This window comes from Myotis myotis, unplaced genomic scaffold (genome assembly GCF_014108235.1).
Source record: "Myotis myotis isolate mMyoMyo1 unplaced genomic scaffold, mMyoMyo1.p scaffold_m19_p_13, whole genome shotgun sequence".
Taxonomy (NCBI): Eukaryota; Metazoa; Chordata; class Mammalia; order Chiroptera; family Vespertilionidae; genus Myotis; species Myotis myotis.
Genome location: NW_023416317.1, coordinates 9,963,350 through 9,981,809, shown reverse-complemented (window position 1 = coordinate 9,981,809; position 18,460 = coordinate 9,963,350). Strand labels below are relative to the sequence as shown.

The following is an 18,460-nucleotide window of genomic DNA, read 5'->3' as shown; positions in this document are numbered from 1 at the left end:
GAAATCCAGAAGTGGTTCGTGCCTCTCTGGTAGTTAAAACAGACTTTAATGGAAGGTCCCCGGCTTCGGCAGGGTGCCAGCATATAAAAGGGTTTTAAACGTGCAGTTTAAGCCAACCTTGTTGGCATATTTTATTTAAGAAGAGATTATCTCCAAAGAAGATTCATTGGTCTTTTGACTATAAGGAAGCCTTTCTTTATTGACTTCACTGTGTAACAAATGAAAAGAGATTTCTTTTTATGGCAGGAAATAAAATGTTCCCATCTCCCAACACTCCTTGCCTCCTGAGAGTCCGGACAAAAATCCACTTGTTGTGTACTGACTCAGAGACTGAAATCTCGGTAACGTCCCGTGTTTCATAGTTGCCGTATCTTCCTAAATGGATACAGAGGTATTACCGGCACAGCGAGGCCTGAGCGTGGCCTTGGGGCGCAGGGGGAGGCAAGAAGGACACTGCGTTCCTACGTTTGAGGTCTGTCCACTAGAGGAGCGGGTAACGCTGTCTGCTCACAGCCGGGTCCTGGGACGTGGTGTGGGGAGGGTCCGAGCAGGAGTGACCTCGGCCACGCATTGTGCTGGGACTTTGTAGGTTCTCCCCACGGACAGGTTGGCTGGAATTTGGAGTGGGGCTGAGGGAACCACTACGGGCTACGTGAACTTGACAGAGAGTGATCACCAAGTGAGCGACTTAGCCCCTTGGACTCTAAATGGTAATGATAGACCCACACACTGCCCGAGTAAGCAAGCAGGAACATGTGCTCAACAGCCCTGCAGCAGGCAGCCCAGGCAGCTCACTGCCCTCTCTAACCATGGGTTCTCTGCCCTCTCTACCCATGTATTTTCCTTTTTGTTGTTTTGTTACTCCTCACCCGAGGATATTTTTCCATTGATTTTTAGAGAAAGTGGAAGGAAGGGAAGGAGGAGAGAGAGAGAAAGAAACATCGATGTGAGAGAGACACATTGATTGGTTGCCTCCCGCACGCACCTCATGGGGCTGGGGATTGAACCTGCAACCATGTATGTGTCCTTGACCGGGAATCAAACCTTCGACTCTTTGGTGCACAGGCAAACGCTTTAACCACTGCTCAGGGCTAACCATGTATTTTCAGTTGAAGGTCTAAAGGGGTCTATCGGGTGGAAGAAGCCAGCCCTGGGGTCAGCTTTGACCCCATCCTTGGCTCAGCACCTTAGGCTCTGAGCCCATTTCCCCATCTATTAAATGAAGGTGATGACAGCCCCTAGATCTCAGGGGGTCATACGCATAAAGCCATTAGCACCGAACAGTAAATCACAAATCATTACGTATTTGCTAAAGGCCCAGCGCTCTTACAAGTACTTCTGTTATCTAGTTCGCTTTTCATGCCACTCTGTTCGGTCCTGTCATTTCCCCCATTTTAGAGATGCAGAAGGGGAGTCGCACAGAGGTGGGCACCCCCCGCCTCTGTGCCCGGCTCTCGGGCGTGTCTGTCACCGTGGCGGGCAGCAGGGCAGCTGCAGGAGGTCACTGACTCACAGGCTGGAGCGCCTCCTGGAGGTGTCCCGGGCTGGGCCTTGGCAGTGCCCCCCCGGGTGGCTGATACTTCCTTTCGAAAACTGCCAACAAGAAAGCTAAGGTTTTCCACTTGTGCTTGATGACCGGCAATTTCAGCACACGCGAGCGGCTAGAAGCATAGACGGAGTCCGGGCGCGTCCCCCCATGGCCTTGAACGTGGGAGCACAGCAGGGACCTGGCCGCAGGTTTTGGAACCAGCTTTCTTTGTGTGTTCAAATCCACTTTTCCTTATTTCCCTCCCTGCTGCGTTTGCGGTCACGCTTCTCCGCCCTCGTTTTCCTCCTGAGAACCCTGGGCTTCGGCACCTTCTGTGAGGAGTGCTTGCCCCTGCCTTCGGGGCCTGCGGACCAGAGGTCAATCTCAACTTCCTCAGAAGTGGTCCACGGGGCTTTTGTTGCCGACTGGCCAAAATAAAAGGCCTCTTCCTACAGCTTTAGTTCCTACCTCAAAGGGCCAAAATCTGGGGAAAAGTATAAATAGTATCATTTCATAGCAAGCCCACGGCAGGTGCTGATTTGCAGCAGACACTCAAACACTTTATAGTGGGGTGCTTTCGTGCTGACAGTAGCAGCCCCATTTTTGCCTAATGGAATATACCTTTGTGATGTGAAAATCCAGTAAGTAAAACTTTTGGCACAAAATTATAAAGTACCGTTTCACCAGGTTGCTGAGCTGTTCTCATGCCTCGCTTTTCCTTGACGCCGTGGGGCTTGGAGAGTGAACCTCGGCACATAGGAGCGCAGGTTTGGGCTCAGGGCACCTGATTCGAATCTCAGCTCTACCACTGAGTGATGGTGTCACTGGAACAAGTCCCCTTGATTTCCTTGTGTGTGATGGGAGGATAGCAAGGTCCCCTTTGCCTAGTTGTTACGAAGATAAATCTATGAAAAAGCATGTGGCACAGCCCCTGGCAGCCAATGAGGGTTAATAAATGGTGGCTGCCTTCTCTTTATACCGACTGCCTCAGACCGTAACAATCTCCTGTGGGGCAGGTGTTTAGTGCGAGCATCCTCACTGGGATTCCATTCAGCTCTTGGTCTCCATTTCTCCCCCATCACCACTGCATCAGGGACAGGCACCCTCACCTGACTGAGCCACCACTGCATCAGCGACAGGCACCCTCACCTGACTGAGCCACCACTGCATCAGGGACAGGCACCCTCACCTGACTGAACCTCCACTGCATCAGGGACAGGCACCCTCACCTGACCGAGCCACCACTGCATCAGGGACAGGCACCCTCACCTGACTGAGCCACCACTGCATCAGCGACAGGCACCCTCACCTGACTGAGCCACCACTGCATCAGGGACAGGCACCCTCACCTGACTGAGCCTCCACTGCATCAGGGACAGGCACCCTCACCTGACTGAGCCACCACTGCATCAGGGACAGGCACCCTCACCTGACTGAGCCACCACTGCATCGGGGACAGGCACCCTCACCTGACTGAGCCTCCACTGCATCAGGGACAGGCACCCTCACCTGACTGAGCCACCACTGCATCGGGGACAGGCACCCTCACCTGACTGAGCCTCCACTGCATCAGGGACAGGCACCCTTACCTGACTGAGCCACCACTGCATCGGGGACAGGCACCCTCACCTGACTGAGCCACCACTGCATCGGGGACAGGCACCCTTACCTGACTGAGCCACCACTACATCGGGGACAGGCACCCTCACCTGACTGAGCCACCACTGCATCGGGGACAGGCACCCTCACCTGACTGAGCCACCACTGCATCGGGGACAGGCACCCTCACCTGACTGAGCCACCACTGCATCAGGGACAGGCACCCTCACCTGACTGAGCCACCACTGCATCGGGGACAGGCACCCTCACCTGAGCCACCAGCTCCATTCCTTTGATGGCACTTCTGTCCTCACCATGTGGTTAAATGCAGGCCCCGCATTCACTTTCCCACACAAAGGTTCCCTTGGGCAGAGGCCACCCACTTCCCTCTGGCTGAGTCCTGGGTGCTCAGTCAGTGCCTCAGCCGGGGGCTCCCATTCACTCTGACATACCTGGTCTCTCTGAGCCGGAGGGTCTGGGCCTTGGGTCGGTGGCCAGCTTTTGCAGCCATACTGCAGCCTTCAGTTAATCTTTCTGAGCTTGTCTCTCCACTCTAAGGTGAGTGTGCAAACCATACATGTCAATGCATGTGCTACATACAAGGGCACAGAAAGCACCTGGTCCATGGCTTTGCCTAATAGTCTCTGCACTCGTTGATGGAACTCAGATGTTTCGGTGGCAATAACATCTTTCGGATGGATGTGTTCCTGGAACAGGGGAGGGGGTCTTTCCAGATGAAAATCGAGGAGCTCAGGTCTGTGATGATGATGCCCTAATTGCCTGGCCTTCTGCTGGAAACAGCAATTTCATAATTATCTGGCTCGTGCTGAAAGACATTTAATAGAAAAACTGTGTAAGAGGGAAACTATTAGGACTTCTAATTAGTCATAGCCTTATATTCATCTTAATATCGAGAAACAAGATTTATGCCCCCTCCGTTTCATTTGTCTTGATTAAAAGACAAATAATGCGTTATCTGGGTAGCTGACGGTGGCCAGTACAGCGTATATGTGGGGTGTGCGCCTGTGTGTGTGTCTGTGTGTGTCTATCTGTCTGCCAGTTTCGTGGTGTCTCTGGTGATGCCTGGAAACCCGAGGGAAGTGGTTAGACTTCCCTGGATAAAGGAGCGAATTGGAGAGGCTAGTGAGTCTTCTCTTGCCAGGATGAGCGTGCTGAGCCCTGGGGCAGAGGGCAGCCTGGTTCCTGGGCATGGATGGCATTAGCCTGGATGTTACAGATGAGCACTTTGCAGGGGGGAAAAGGCCTGTTAACATTAAAGCATGGTTTTAATGACTTGAGGGAGGCTGTGACCTCTAAACTGCTGTGGCTTGTCCCTTGCGGAGTAAAATAGCTCTAAAGCTAACATGGTTTTTTCTTATTTTGAACTAGAGTCCGTGTGCTCGGTCACGGCACCATGACTTTGTTAGGAATCTACAGTCCTAACCTGTCATTGTCCTCCACCTATTACACTATTAACAACGACACTCTGCCCTCGGAAACAGGAATGTCCCATTTCACAGTGAACCGGAGAGAAATGCTGGAGTCTGTGTCCGGGAGCGTTTGAGGGGCTAGATGCATGCCATCTCACTTATTTTGCCTCTTGTTTGAAGATGAGCTTATTCTTGGGTTAATCTTTTAGAGACTCTCCAATTTTGTACATAATTAACCCCTTTTTCAACCCAGGCTAACTTACTTGCCATTTGATCATTATTTTAGAATTTGCTTACTTCTGAACATTTTAAGTGAACTGATCAGATAATGTGGGAAACAGTTTTTTAACTGTGCATTCTGCTAAATATTCTGGGGAAACATTTTGGCTCTGCTTACTTAGCTAATGCCGGTTACATCATCACGGAGCTATAGATTTCTTGGGCGTGCAACGTGATTGCATATTCATGAACAGCTTCAATCCTGAAATATTGGTAAATAACTTGGCAATTTTTTCGTAAGGTGGCCTATTAAAATGATTAGGTCTTTAATTGTTCACACAGAAGGAATGTGTGCTTACAGAGCAGCACCTGTTTGACAAGCAGCATCTCTTGTGCTAAGCAGTTTGGAGTATGAACACATAAATCACCTTCCTTTAACGAACTATAAGAGATGCTATTTTCCGCGTAAGAATGATTCAAGTTTGAAAATGTCAATAGATGCAAAAAGCCACCCTGGAGCTTTGCTCTCGAGAGAGAAAGGAGAGGAGGAATGACATAGTCCATGTTAGCTGTCACCAGATGAAGGGAAATCAGATTGTCAGGCCCGGATCTCTAACATTCTTGCCAAAGTAGGACCCATTTACACATACAGATCTTCATACCCTTTGCTAAGAAAAGCATCTGTGGCAGTTTAGATGTTTGTGCGTTTGCCAAAGATCTTTCACTCTGAATAAAGTAAATGTCATGTCTGTTGTTTATCTCAAATTCAGCGGAGTCTTTTTTAAAGGAAATATTGGTGGGGGAGGGGAGAGGTTGGGGAGCTCTGGTTCTCGGGGCGTGGCAGTTTCTCCAGGGCCCTCCGGCATCGGCCGGGATCTGGGTAAAGCAGCTTGAAGCACACGTGGGTCAGGAACTGAGAGCACCCTCGTGGAGTGACAACAAAACAAATTGGAACGTGGATTCCTCCTGAATCCATACCTAGGCTGTCGGCACCAAAAAACTCCCATTACTTCAGCCAAACTGATTACTTGGCATCGTGTGGACACAGCTGTCTTGAACTAAAATCTTGAATACTTAACATAGATGGCATTGAACCCTAAGGCAGCTTGTACGTGGCATCTATCTGTAATGTGTCTATAGATTGCTTAGCCTGCAGAGATTGCAAATAGAACTTAAATCGCCCCAACTTCAAGCTGGGCCCCATTGAATAGCAATTTAAAAAAAAACAAACAAACCAACGAGGTTGTGATAAACTGTCTTGACTAATAGGTACCCTTGATAAGATCAGACCTTTAGTTAAGAGTGTGTGGCAATTTAACTATGATTTGTTAAATGTACCTTTTTAAAAAACCGTATTTAACCATAAACATTCAAAATCGCAGTGAGGCCCTAACAGAAAGTGAACCCCGATGCTTGTCTCAGGACATCTATTCCAGGTGACACGTGGTGTCACTCCTTCCAAAAACCACACATTTGTCCTCCGCCCCCCTTACCGGTGCTGCTTGTTCTGCGGAGATAGGTGTGTGACTCTGAGTGTCATTCTATTCCCAGATGACATGGAGGCCATCCCGGTCAAACAGTTTGTGAAACACATCGGGGAGCTCTATTCCAATAACCAGCACGGCTTCTCCGAGGATTTTGAGGTATGTTTCAGAGTGAAGTGTCCAGAGACCTCATTCTCATTTTACAGGGGTTTTTGTAAACCTGAAACGCATGGACTTCAAGCATAACCATGAGGAAAGCAGAAATCGTGTATCGTTTTCTTTTTCTCCTTACACTTACATTTTCACAGGCATTCTTTCCTGAATAAAAATTAGGTGTCACATGTCCCCAACACACACTTCCGTGAAAGAACAGGCTGAGAGGTGGAAAGGCGAACTCGGGCTCCGTCTTCACTTTAATCCTAAGTGGGCGGCAGCCACCACAAGGACAGGGCTCCTCCCCCCCCCCCCCCCCCCCCCCGCTCCCACCGGGGATGTCCAGGGTGCACAGCTGTGGCGGGGCCTGCAGATTGGGAATCTGAGGATCGCGATGCTGGCTCCACCCGTAATGAGCTGTGCCACCCTTGGGCCAGTCACTGCGTCTCTGATCCCAGCATCCTCTTTTCTAAAATGGCCCCAGTGTCACCTACATCCTAAAGTTGGGGAAAATGAATGATTAACTTCATCTTTGAAAGTGCTGGGGTCACGGCGAGGGAGGCCTGCGCAGGTGGGTGCTGCCTGGACTAGGAATCCTGGGAGAGGAGCCGGCTAACAGGCGTCTGGCTCCAGCACTGGGTGCAGGAAAGAAGGTAGCGCGCAGCGCGCAGCCGCCTGCCAGCTCTGGGGTCCCTGCCAGTTCACAGTGACAGGGTGGCGATGGGAGCGATTAAACAGACTAGACTGCCCTTTTCCCCACCGAGGCGCCGCGCTAGGCACATCCCTGGCAGCAGGAGCTGTGCCGAGGAGGCCAAGTGTTCATGGCAGCTCAGCTGTCTGCTAGCTTTCCGGGCAAGTCAGTTCCTCCCTCTGTCTCATTTCTACTGAAAATGGAGACGATGATGAGGATGCTAACCTGCCCACCTCTCTTCACAAATGGGCATGAGGATGAGTTGAAGGGATGGAAGGCAAGCCCTTTGAGGTTCTCTCGAGCCGCACAGCTGCGAGGTGTGGTGATTCTGCATGGAGGATGAGCAATAGCAATAGGGCCAGAGTCCCATCTCTGCAGATTCCGAGTCCCAAAGGCCATCACCAGGCAGTGACAACAACAACTCGTGTTAAAGAAAGCCTTTCTCTTAGGGTCTGTTAAAAACATGTCAAGTATGTAATGTCCCTAACCCTTACCCAAATAGGAGCCTCTTCAGCTGCGGAGAACATGGTTTAAAGTCAAACGTTTTGTATTCATGAGGACAGCAACTGTGTGTGGTGTTCTAGTGATTTAGTTCAATTGGCTGTTGGCTGGATGACTGAGCGAGAATATTGAGGCATTTAACAATGTTGATGGTATTCAGGACAAACATTTATCCTCTAGAGAACAGAATTTGATCAGGATGATCAAATGCAACTCCAGTTTCTCAATTATTTATGATTTGAGACCCCAGTGCTATTCATCACAGCTGGTTTTGACACTATTTAATTATTCAAAATAATCAGCTACACCTCTGTAAACTTGATGGGACTTAAAATGGCTTTGCTGCACCAAAACCATGCCTGTTATCAAATCCCGGGCATCTGCACCCTATTTCTAGCCCAAAAAAAAAAGACGGAGGCCAGCAGCTTTTGGAGCCTGAATTGAGCTTTAGAGCTTAAATCTCTGAGCAGGTAGTTAGGGAGGGAGGGGGGACGGAGTGGGAAGGCGTTGCTCTGCTGGTGTCATTTCACAGTCTGTCCGGTTTGAAAGGTTGAAAACCAGAGCTGCTCAGAACAGGAGGAGTCTCCTTCTCAAGAGAACAGGAAGGGAGCAATGCGAAGGGGAATGAGACACATCAGGAGAGCTCACGGATACACTGTCGGCTTCTAACTGAGGAGCAATGGGCAGTGTTTAAAAACAGTAATAGTATTGCTTTTGGTTTGCTCTGCTAGAAAGGAAAACTGGTAACAGGCTATGGAAGGAGGTGTTGAGGCTGGTTTAGAAACAGGAGATAGTAATGGGCTATAAAAGGAAGGTCAGGAAAAGAGACCGTGTGTGATTTTAAAAACACAAAACAAAACCCTCATCATGGTAAGGGAGCAGTAGTAACCTCACCCCGGATTGCCAGGTCTTCTCACTGGAATGGTGACGGCCAGCCTGCACCTCGCTCCTCAGGACCACCCAGGAGGGGGCTGCTTTATTGTCCCCATCTTACAGATGAGGAAACTGGACCCAGGAGAAAACGAAGGCTTTGGGAGGACTCCTTTTGAAATGACAGCCATAGGTGGTAAGTCCCAGGCTTTCTGAAGCGAGCCCACATGCTGAACCTCAACACGCTCAAGACTTCCCTCAGTGTCTGTAATGAGCTGACATCAGCGGAGAAAAACCAGGATTACCAGGGATTGTCTGAGACCCATCATGCCGCTGACGGGTCAACCATCGCCTTGGCGAGTGAAAACGGGGCAGGGGGAGGAGCCAAAATTCAGGAGCCCCCACTGAGAATACCAGCAGCCCATGACATGGTCTTTTTGGTCTAGAGCCTTCCCAGATTTCTGGGAATCTGACTTATAAAAACCTTATGTAACATCTGAATAAAGCCCTAAAATTAATTTTAAGATTATAGAGAAATACCACTTGCCAGTGATATTTGGCCACTAAGAATAGAACAGCTCATCTAACAGGGAGGAGTGCCTGGTCATCTCTGCCACAGTGTAAAGTACGAGGAGGAGTGAAAGAGCGACCCTGCCCTCGAGGTCAGGGTGCTGGGTGCGGGCCGGCGTGTACTCCAGCGAAGGCAGAGGGCAAAGCAACGTAAGTGCTAACACAGACACAGCATCCGGAGGAGCGCAGAAGAGCAGATCCCTGTGAAATGACTGGGTATTTCACCGAAAGTTCTATGTGCCCCATCTTGTTAAAAAATCATGGATGGCAGTTGGGGGGGGGGGGGGGATTGTGGCGAATAGCTGTTCCATTCTCACAACTTACACTGCTTGGAGGAGGAGGAGGAAAACGGTTCCCTGGTAATTCTGGTGGTGCTGAAAGCAAGCTTTTTGTCTTGCCGGGTAAATTTTGGAGCCTGTGAGAAGCTGGCGACATGATGTCACTGGCAATAACATCAATCATTGCCCCGGGAGGCGTTCAGTGACTCTGTGCCCTTGGCAGCCTGGGCTGACTTCAGCCTCAGTCTCCCAGGCTCCACTGTCATAATCCAGGGGCTCCCTCAGGCGCAGTGCTCGCGTGACCCTTCATAAAGGGGAGCTCGGGCCCCTGGGGTCGACAGGATGAATAGGCGGGGGCAGGAGAGTGCAGGGTGAGGCCAGAGGGCCGGGACCCTTGACCAGATCCTTGGGGGCATTGCCTTGGTTACAATTAACTCCAGCTGAGCTAAATTTGGGCCCGTTGCTCATCTTAAATCCAGAGAACAAAGCCGTGTCCACCTGAGCCCCTGCCCTGAGGGACCAGCGGCCACGGTCACTTTATGTGAGATGCAGAGTGCGTGTGGCCCGGGCCATCAGGGGAACCGAGGGGGGATGCTGCGTGCAGCCTGCCACCTGCCAGGAAAGATGCTGTAGAGTTTCCTGAGCCTCAGGGAGAAAATGCCAGTTTGGATATTAAATGTCTTGAAGAAAAGCATTTTTAAACGCTTACTATGAAGAAAACCATGGTTGATTAAGTGGAGGTTCATACGAAGCGTGAGACAAAAGTGAGTGAGCCAAGTTCCACAAATCACGTAGAAAAGATCATTTCATCTTTCGATGACACTCCAGAGACGGCTGGCTTTCTGCAGCTGTGAGCGGCGGTTTTCCATAGATCTCTGGATAGCGAGGGGGGCGGGGGTGGGGTGGGGGTGGCGGACGACAGAGACAGAGGACCAGCATGGGGAGCTAGGAGCTAGGTAAGTGGCAGGAAGCAGAGCACAGGAGTCAGAGGGCACAGAGCTAACACCATCTGGGTACGGGGAGGGGGTTGGGGAGGGTGGGGTGGGCACTGGGGAGGCTGCTAGGAATGTGGGACCCCCCGCCCCGGGGGTTTCTGAGGGAGAGGATACAGCGTCAGGGCAGCGTCGGAAGGAAATCGTGGGCAGCAGTTTGCGGCCTGAGCAGAGTCCAGGCGGGACGATGCGGTGTGACCAGCAGCTGGCTGAACCCGGCCCCGAGAATAGTACACGCTCGGCCTCACGCGGGTCAGCAGGCCCGGATGTTCTCCTCGGCCTGCTGGTGACGGAGGCAGCCGAGAGATGTCCGGGTGCATTTTCATTCAGTTATTCGTTACAATTGTGCCTCCGATGGCAGGACAGTAAGCCTCTACGCAGAGGGGGATAATGCTGCTTCACCTCCCAGGAATCCTGAGACTCTTTCAGCTTTTAGAGTTTTTGTGTGTGTTCATTTTTGAAGTTTCACCGTGTTTTAAATCTCTTCTGTGGTTATGTGCCTCTTGGTGCTAAGGATGTCGTTTTGAGAATGCCAGCTTTGCTATATAGGCAGTAAAATAGTTGTAAACTCAACTCCTAAACTATTGGTCAGAGTGCTAAGTACGCAACTTCCCTATGCACACTCCGTCCGCCACTGTCGCTTGGAAGGCGCAGCACCTGTGAAAATCACATTGACTTTGAAGTGCCAGTTCTGATGGGGGAAGCCACTCTCCGAGACCAGAGGATGTTATCATCCGAATGAGCCAGGCAGCACTGCAAGGAATTACAGATGACATCACCATCAACAAGACAGAATCACAAGGCCTTAGGCAAACGCCCTGGTTTCTAATAAAATCGGATTTAACATGGTTTATGACGATTCTTTGTTTTCTGTCATTCACATAATTGGAAAAGTGGAACAGAGGCAACAGATCCGATGGAGGGTTTTAGACAACCAGGAGTCTGATTGGCCATATCGGATGACTGCTGTAAGCAGGGCAGACAGCTGCTCCCACGCAGGCTCGGTCAATTGCATTACATTATAACAGAGGCTCAACCTCAGTCCCTGGCTAAGGGTGGTCAGACTTGCACCGTGGGGGGAAATACCAGCAAACAACATGCATCTCCGGCTACAGCACTAAAAGCTGTGGTCTCTCGGCACACCGCCTTCCAGCAGCTCAGCCCTGAAGAGGTACTTGCCAGCCCATGACCTTCAAAACCCAGAAGCAAAGGGTGTCACGTTGTTCAGGGGTCTGTGCATGGATTGAATTCATGTTTTCCGGAATACAGATCCATTTTCAAAGGTTCTCTGCCCTGATACTGTTCAAAAGAGTCTACCTCGGGCTTTCTAGATGATTCCGAAGGCCCATTCCCCAGATGCGCTGAGTATGGCGAGCATGGCTGTGCTCTTGTCCATGTTGAGATCTCAGACTCATCGCTTTGTGCCCAACACTGTATCTCGTTTTAGGGAAAAGAGCCAACGGCAGCCTTAGGCCTCTTTAAGCCAGCATTTGCCAAGCCATAGATTATAAACCACTAGACTAGAAATTATCAGAGCTTATCACACTTCATAAGAGCAAGAAAAGGGTAGGCATTGTCATGAAACACAGAAGTGTGTTGAATTCATGCCTTTGGGCTTTTCTTTTCTTTTCTTTTCTTTTTTTTTTATGGACGAATGGGAAGGCCCACAATTATGAAAAATCCCCATCTACAGCGTCCCAGAATCGGGAGCCCTTGAATGTGGTTTCTTTCACTAGATGGCGCCCCTTTGTTTTTATACTAGTGCTGCTTTGATTAAAGTGGGTTCCTCCTCGGAGAGGAGAGGCCTGGTCACCGGAAGTCCTCTGTGAATGTGAAAGCCGTGTGTTCGTGGTGCCCGATGACAACACTGTGGGAAACCCCCACAAGGGCTCTGCAGCTCCTCTGTGAAGGAGAGTCTGCGAGCTCCTAAACGCTGCTACGTCCGCCACGTGGAAGACTGTCCCCTGATGAGCTGGCCACTTCGCTCCTGTCTGTAGCAGCTGTGCGCTGCCAAGGACTTCCCTTATGAGTTAGCTCCAGCACTTTCACGGGTTTGAAGCATAACAGTGTAGAAAAATTTGACTTTTCAGCACCTTGTTTAGGCTAATGGATGATGCTTAGACCCATGGCACAGGTAGCCAATGAGATTGCTGCTTCTGCTGTTTTTGTAAAGAAGGGTGATTTAAATGAAATCAGAGCTCACAGATAATTTTCAGAGACGTATATGACGATTGGGCTATATATCAGTGTCATTTCAGGACTGAGTCTTTATAGTCAATTTGCAATCTGATAGTTATAAAATGAGGCCAGGTAGCTCTGGCCAGGTAGCTAGACCATCGTTCCAATACACCAAGGTTGTGGGTTTGATCTGGGGTCAAGGCACATCCAAGAAGCTACCAGTGAATGTATAAATAAGTGAAACAACAAATCAATATTTCTCTCTCTCCTTCCTTCTCCCTCTCCCTCCTTTCCCTCCTTCTACTCCTTCCTCCCCTCTCTTTCAAAGAAATAAATAAAATTTTAAATGAGACTATATAATTGATAAGCATATTGCAACTCATGGTGGGGCTTTATACGTCTGCCTGGAAAATGCTGGCTTATTCTTCAGGACCCGTGAAGGGTCTCTCGTCTGAAACATTCCTCTATGCTCTGACCCTAATTTCTTCAGGCCTCTTTTCTGTTAATCACGCTTGACTATCATCATCTTTTTGCATGGTTTTCTCCCCCATGAGACTATGACAGACTTAAAAAGAGATACTCCTTTGTAATCCCCATGTCTAGGGACAAATCTGTATTAAAGTAGATGATTGATGAATTAGTAAAGAATGAAATCCTTTTATCTTGTTCACATCCCTCGTATGTTTGTTAGGACTATGTCAGTACTAATTATTTCTGAAGTTGTTTGGGGAGGTAACAGTGGCAGTGGCTAGGGACTGAGTGAATACTTTGTACTTGTTGTTCAACATCTCGAGTGTGTCTAAAACCTCTGAAATCTTTTGCTTTCTTCACTAGGAAGTCCAACGCTGTACGGCTGACATGAACATCACCGCAGAACATTCCAATCATCCAGATAACAAGCACAAAAACAGATACATCAACATTTTAGCATGTGAGTAATCAACTCCGAGCTCTCTTCAACTGCGAGGAGATTAGATCTTCATGCTGGGAGTAAGCTGAAAGCCAAGCAGTCAGAATCAGGGTGCCAACAAAGAGCTACCCTTGCAAGTTACCAGTCACTCACCTGTCTTCAACAGTACCCAGGAAGAAATGGGGACATTTTCTGCCCCCTTCGTCTTTCATTAAGCTGTAGGATCTCTTTCATTAATCTTAATAATAAGATGATTAAAAGAAAATGTTCTGAACTTCACTGTTTTCACATGTGATTCCATATGTGAAACCAAAACATTTTAATGTCATGTGGCTATCTTGACATTGTCTTAACCAGCGAGAGCCAAATCTTTTAATACAAATAGAAATTCTGAAATTGAATCAAGTAAATTGACTTTCACAGCCATCTTTCTGAGACTAGGTAATTGGTCTCTGCCCTAAGTGATGAGCCTCCAGTCCTTGTGGCCCATGTGTTTAGTCCTATCCAATATATTTCCAGGGTCAAGAGTATCCTGAAGATCCCGGGCTCAAATAAGTGTTATTCTTTTTTAAAAAAATATATATTTTTATTGATTTCAGAAAGGAAGGGAGAGGGAGATAGAAACATCAATGCTGAGAATCACTGATCAGCTGCCTCTTGCATGCCCCCCACTGGAGATCAAGCCTGCAATCCGGGCATGTGCCCTTGACTGGAATCGAACCTGAGACCCTTCAATCCGAAGGCCGACACTCTATCCACTGAGCCAAACCGGCCAGGACAAATAAGTGTTATTCTTATGGAGCCCAGGAATACCATAGGAGCACAGGCCGCTTCTATGGCTTGATTGCCACTTTTCGTAGACACCCGTGCTCGGGTCACTGGCAGATAATATATCTGTGCTATTAGGGCAGGGGCACAGGTGTTTATGGTTAACATACATGATGGTAAGGAACACATTACAGAGTTCTATGTAATAGTGCATTTAAGTTGGACCACTTAAATTTGAACAGTGCTGGAGTCTGTAATACTTCAGTGAGATATAATTCACATACCATTAAATTCACCCATTTAGAGCTAGTTTACATTCCACTGCTTTTTAGTGGAGTCAGAGTTGTACGACCATCACCACTATCTAGCTATAGAACATTCTTAGGAACAAGAAACCCCATTACCCAGCCACACCCAGTTCATCCCTCTCCCTCTAAACTCCCTAGAAACCACTTACCTACTTTCTGTCTCTATGGGTTTGCCTATGTTGACATTTTATGTAAATGCAATCAGACAACATGTGGCCCTTTGTGTCTGGCTTCTTCTACATAGCATGATGTGTTCAAGATTTATCCATGTTGTAGCTGTATCAGTATTTAAGTCCTTATAAATAATACCCTGTGCTATAGCTATACCATGTTTTGCTTACTCATTTATCATTTAATGGACATTTGTATTATTATTTCAACTTTTTTATTATGAATAATGCTGCTACGAACATTAGTATATATGGTTTTGCGTAGACATCTATCTTTAATTCTCTTGGGATTATACTTAGGAATGCAATAGCTAGGTCATGTGGTAAGTTTATATTTAAAATGTTTAAGAACTCCCAAACTGTTTTTTAAAGTGGCTGCACCACTTTACCTTCCAGCCAGCAATATATTAGGGTTCCAGTGTCTCCACATTCTCATCAACACTTGTTACTTTTTTTTTTTATAAGAGCCATCCTAATGCATATGAAGTGGTATCTCACCATGGTTTAGACTTCCATTTCCCTAGTGATTAGTGATGTTAACCATCTTTTCATGTACTTATTGGCCATTTGTATATTTTCTTTGGAGAAATATCTATTCACATTCTTTGTCCATTTTTAAAATGGATTACTTACCCTTTTTTTTCTAGTTTGAGTTCTTTAGACATTCTGGATACAAATCCCTGATCGGACAGATTTGCAAGCATTTTCTCTCATTCTGTGAATTCCCTTCTCACTTTCTTAATGGCATCCTCCTTTGATGCACATACAAGAGTGTCCCAGAAAAATGTATACGCACTGTAACAGCTGATAGCTCAGTTTTAAGAATGAAATGTATTTTAATAAACACTGCCTTTATTATTAAAGTGTGTGTATACATTTATGGGTCACCCTATTTTTTTTTAATTATGGAGAAATCCTATGTTATGTTTTTTATTTTGTTGCCTATGCTTTTGGTGGCATACCTAAGAAATCATTGCCTAATCCACGGTCATGATATGGTTTTAGCTTTTATATTTAGTCTTTGATCAATTTTAAATTAATATTTGTATATGGTGTGAGGTAAGGGTCAACTTCATTCTTTGTATATTGATATCCAGTTGTTCCAGTACTCTTCCCCATTGAATTGTCTTAGGACCTTTAATGAAAATTAACTGACCATAGGTATAAGGGTTTATTTCTGGACTCTCAATTCTATCCCATTAATGTCTATCCTTATATCAGTACTACACTGTCTTGATTACTGACTATAGGTTTGTAATAAGCTTTGAAGTTGGGGAACTGTGAGCCCTCCAACTTTGTTCTTCAAGATTTTTTCCCTGGCTAATCTGGGTGCCTTGTGTTTCCACATGAATTAGCTAAAGGATCAGCTTGTTTATTACGATAAGAAAAAGCATAGCTGGGATTTTGATTGGATTGCATCAAATCTGTAGATTAATTTGGGAAGCACTGCCATCTTAACAATACTCTTTCAATTCATTACGATGGGATGTCTTTCCATTTACTTAGGTCATCTTTTATTTCTTTCAACAAATGTTTTATAGTCTGCATTTTAAAGGTGCTACATTTTTATGCAATATATTGCTGGGTGTTTTATTCTTTTTAATGCTATTGTAAATGGAATTGTCTACTTAATTTTATGTTCAGATTGTTCACTGAATGTATAGAAATACAGTTGATTTTTGTATGTTTATATGGTGTCTTACAACCGTGGCTGAACTAATTTATTAGTTCTAATAGTTATTTTTGTGTGGATTTCTTAGCATTTCTAAATGCACTGTTGTGTCATCTATGAATGTAGTTTTATTTCTTCCTCTAGATAAAGTTTTAAAAGAACCACAAGTCATTTTTTGATAGAGAATATCTGTTTCAGTTATCTGAGAGAACGAGTCAGGTAAACAAGAGAACAAGGAAGAAGAGTCAAACTTTTCTTTTCTCTCCATCTGTGAGTGAATTGACTCGGGTAGTATTTGTTGGCCAATCCAGGCAAGGCTCACTGTGCTGAGATTGTGAGGATTTGTAGCTCATTTCTAACCATATGACTAAGGCAGTGATCTCTGCATACATGTGTCTGGCACATGTCCATACATACCTTTCTCTCCACCACAGCAGTCTTTACTTAGGGACCTCCCTGTCTTGGCTAAACATGTGGCAAAGCAAAGGGAGGAAATCAAAGCAGCTTCTGTGTGACGTGACCAAGGGTCATGGTTTTGCTGGAAAACCATCGTCTCCACTTAGATGTGGTTATACTTTCACAGGTTCACTGTGACTTTATTTGCACAAATTCAAATCACATGCGGTTCCATTGTTGTGAGTTCGGAGAGTTGGGTTGTGGTGTTTTCCTGGCCATTTGGCCAGGTTCTGGGCGTATCACTCATCACCTTGTTCCACCCCTATATTAACACCTATGCATAGCAGAGAATAGCATGGAAATGTCATGGAACAAGTAAAACGTGTCCTTGAATGTGCCAGAAAAACACCTTTCTCACAAAGCATCACTACTTTAAGGTTATATGTGGATGCCAGCACGCCAACTCCGGCATTGATCTGTTTAGCCATTCTATTACCTTATTAATTAAATATTAATTAAATGTGAAATTGCAACTTGAAGGATGTTTTTTATTTGTCCCTCTGAGAAATAATTGACAACATAATGCTAAGAACGCAGAACAGTTTGTATACAGGTGCCTTATTGAAATTTTTCATTCGGGGTCTATTTCTATCAGGCAGTCCTGTTCATGTCAACTATAGTCTGAATTTGTCAGAACAAGCAATTCGCGGTTCCCAGAAGGTAGGCAGCTTTCAAAAGGTGCTTGATACAGTCAGTCAGTCGTGTGTCTGGGCTAATCGGTCATTGGGCTTCTTTTTGAACTAGCCTTGGATGGCCATGACTATACACAGAAATGTGAATTGGCTTTTGCCCATTTCTAGCTAGGGAAAATAAAATTACAACCTCAGCTTTATTTTATTTAGTTTGTTATCCTAGAAACACAAGCTCACTCTGTTGGGCAACTAGAGGCACATAGCATTGCCCCCTTTTGGTCACAGCTAAAGTTAAGTGGATCCTAAAATCTGGTCACTGACTTCAGAGCCGTGCAAGGACAGTACCCTTACAGGCAGCTGTAGCTCCCTCAATGTTGAAAGCTCTGTTGGGCTGGCAGGGACTCCGGAATAATTTAGCAGTGAAAACCGCTGAAAACAGATGCTGTGGACTTGCTAGAACAAAAAATTACTGTATACAAAAATATTACAAAGACAATATTCTGTACAATAAGAGACTTTTTCCAGTTTTAAAATAACTTCATTTTGATACCATGCTTAACAATTAAATAATTCAACAGTACCTGATAACTATTAAAAATTAGAACAGTAAAAAAATATAATGGTGGATTCATCAAAATCAAAAGCATTCCTAAAAACATTCTTTTAAAACAGAGATCATTTCTAGGCATGCCTGTGGTCTGAGCCATGCATTTAAGAATGCCCATTACCCAAAAACTTTGTTGTTTCCTAACAATCACTTTTTTAATATCTGTAGTGATGGGGAGTGGAGGAGGGCATGGGCTAATCAAAGGCCTTGGACATTGGTTTTCCAGTGTAGGAGAAGGAAATGTTGGAGGGTCGCAACTTGCAGTGGTTTTAGATGGACCAATAAGGACCTCTGTCTGCATTTTGGGGCTCTCACAGGTCAGAGCATGAGGCTTTGATTTTTACATGAGGTTCAGATGCTGGGTCTTTTAATTTCTGTTCTTCTGACAAAAGATGTCAGGGGTCTTCTGGGAGATGCCACATGACCTCTTGGCCTGTTTTGTGT

At 46.5% G+C, this 18,460-nt stretch overlaps 1 protein-coding gene across 3 annotated transcripts in view; it reads left to right on the top strand.

Moving 5' to 3' along the window:
* Nucleotides 1-18,460, top strand: part of PTPRG (protein tyrosine phosphatase receptor type G) — a 677,374-nt gene that overhangs the window by 633,215 nt on the left and 25,699 nt on the right. For all 3 annotated transcript variants that reach the window (XM_036331715.1, XM_036331714.1, XM_036331716.1), the window contains 2 exons: nucleotides 6,328-6,419; nucleotides 13,328-13,424. In XM_036331715.1, the coding sequence (XP_036187608.1) occupies nucleotides 6,328-6,419; nucleotides 13,328-13,424 (189 nt within the window). The remainder of the gene's footprint in view (nucleotides 1-6,327; nucleotides 6,420-13,327; nucleotides 13,425-18,460) is intronic.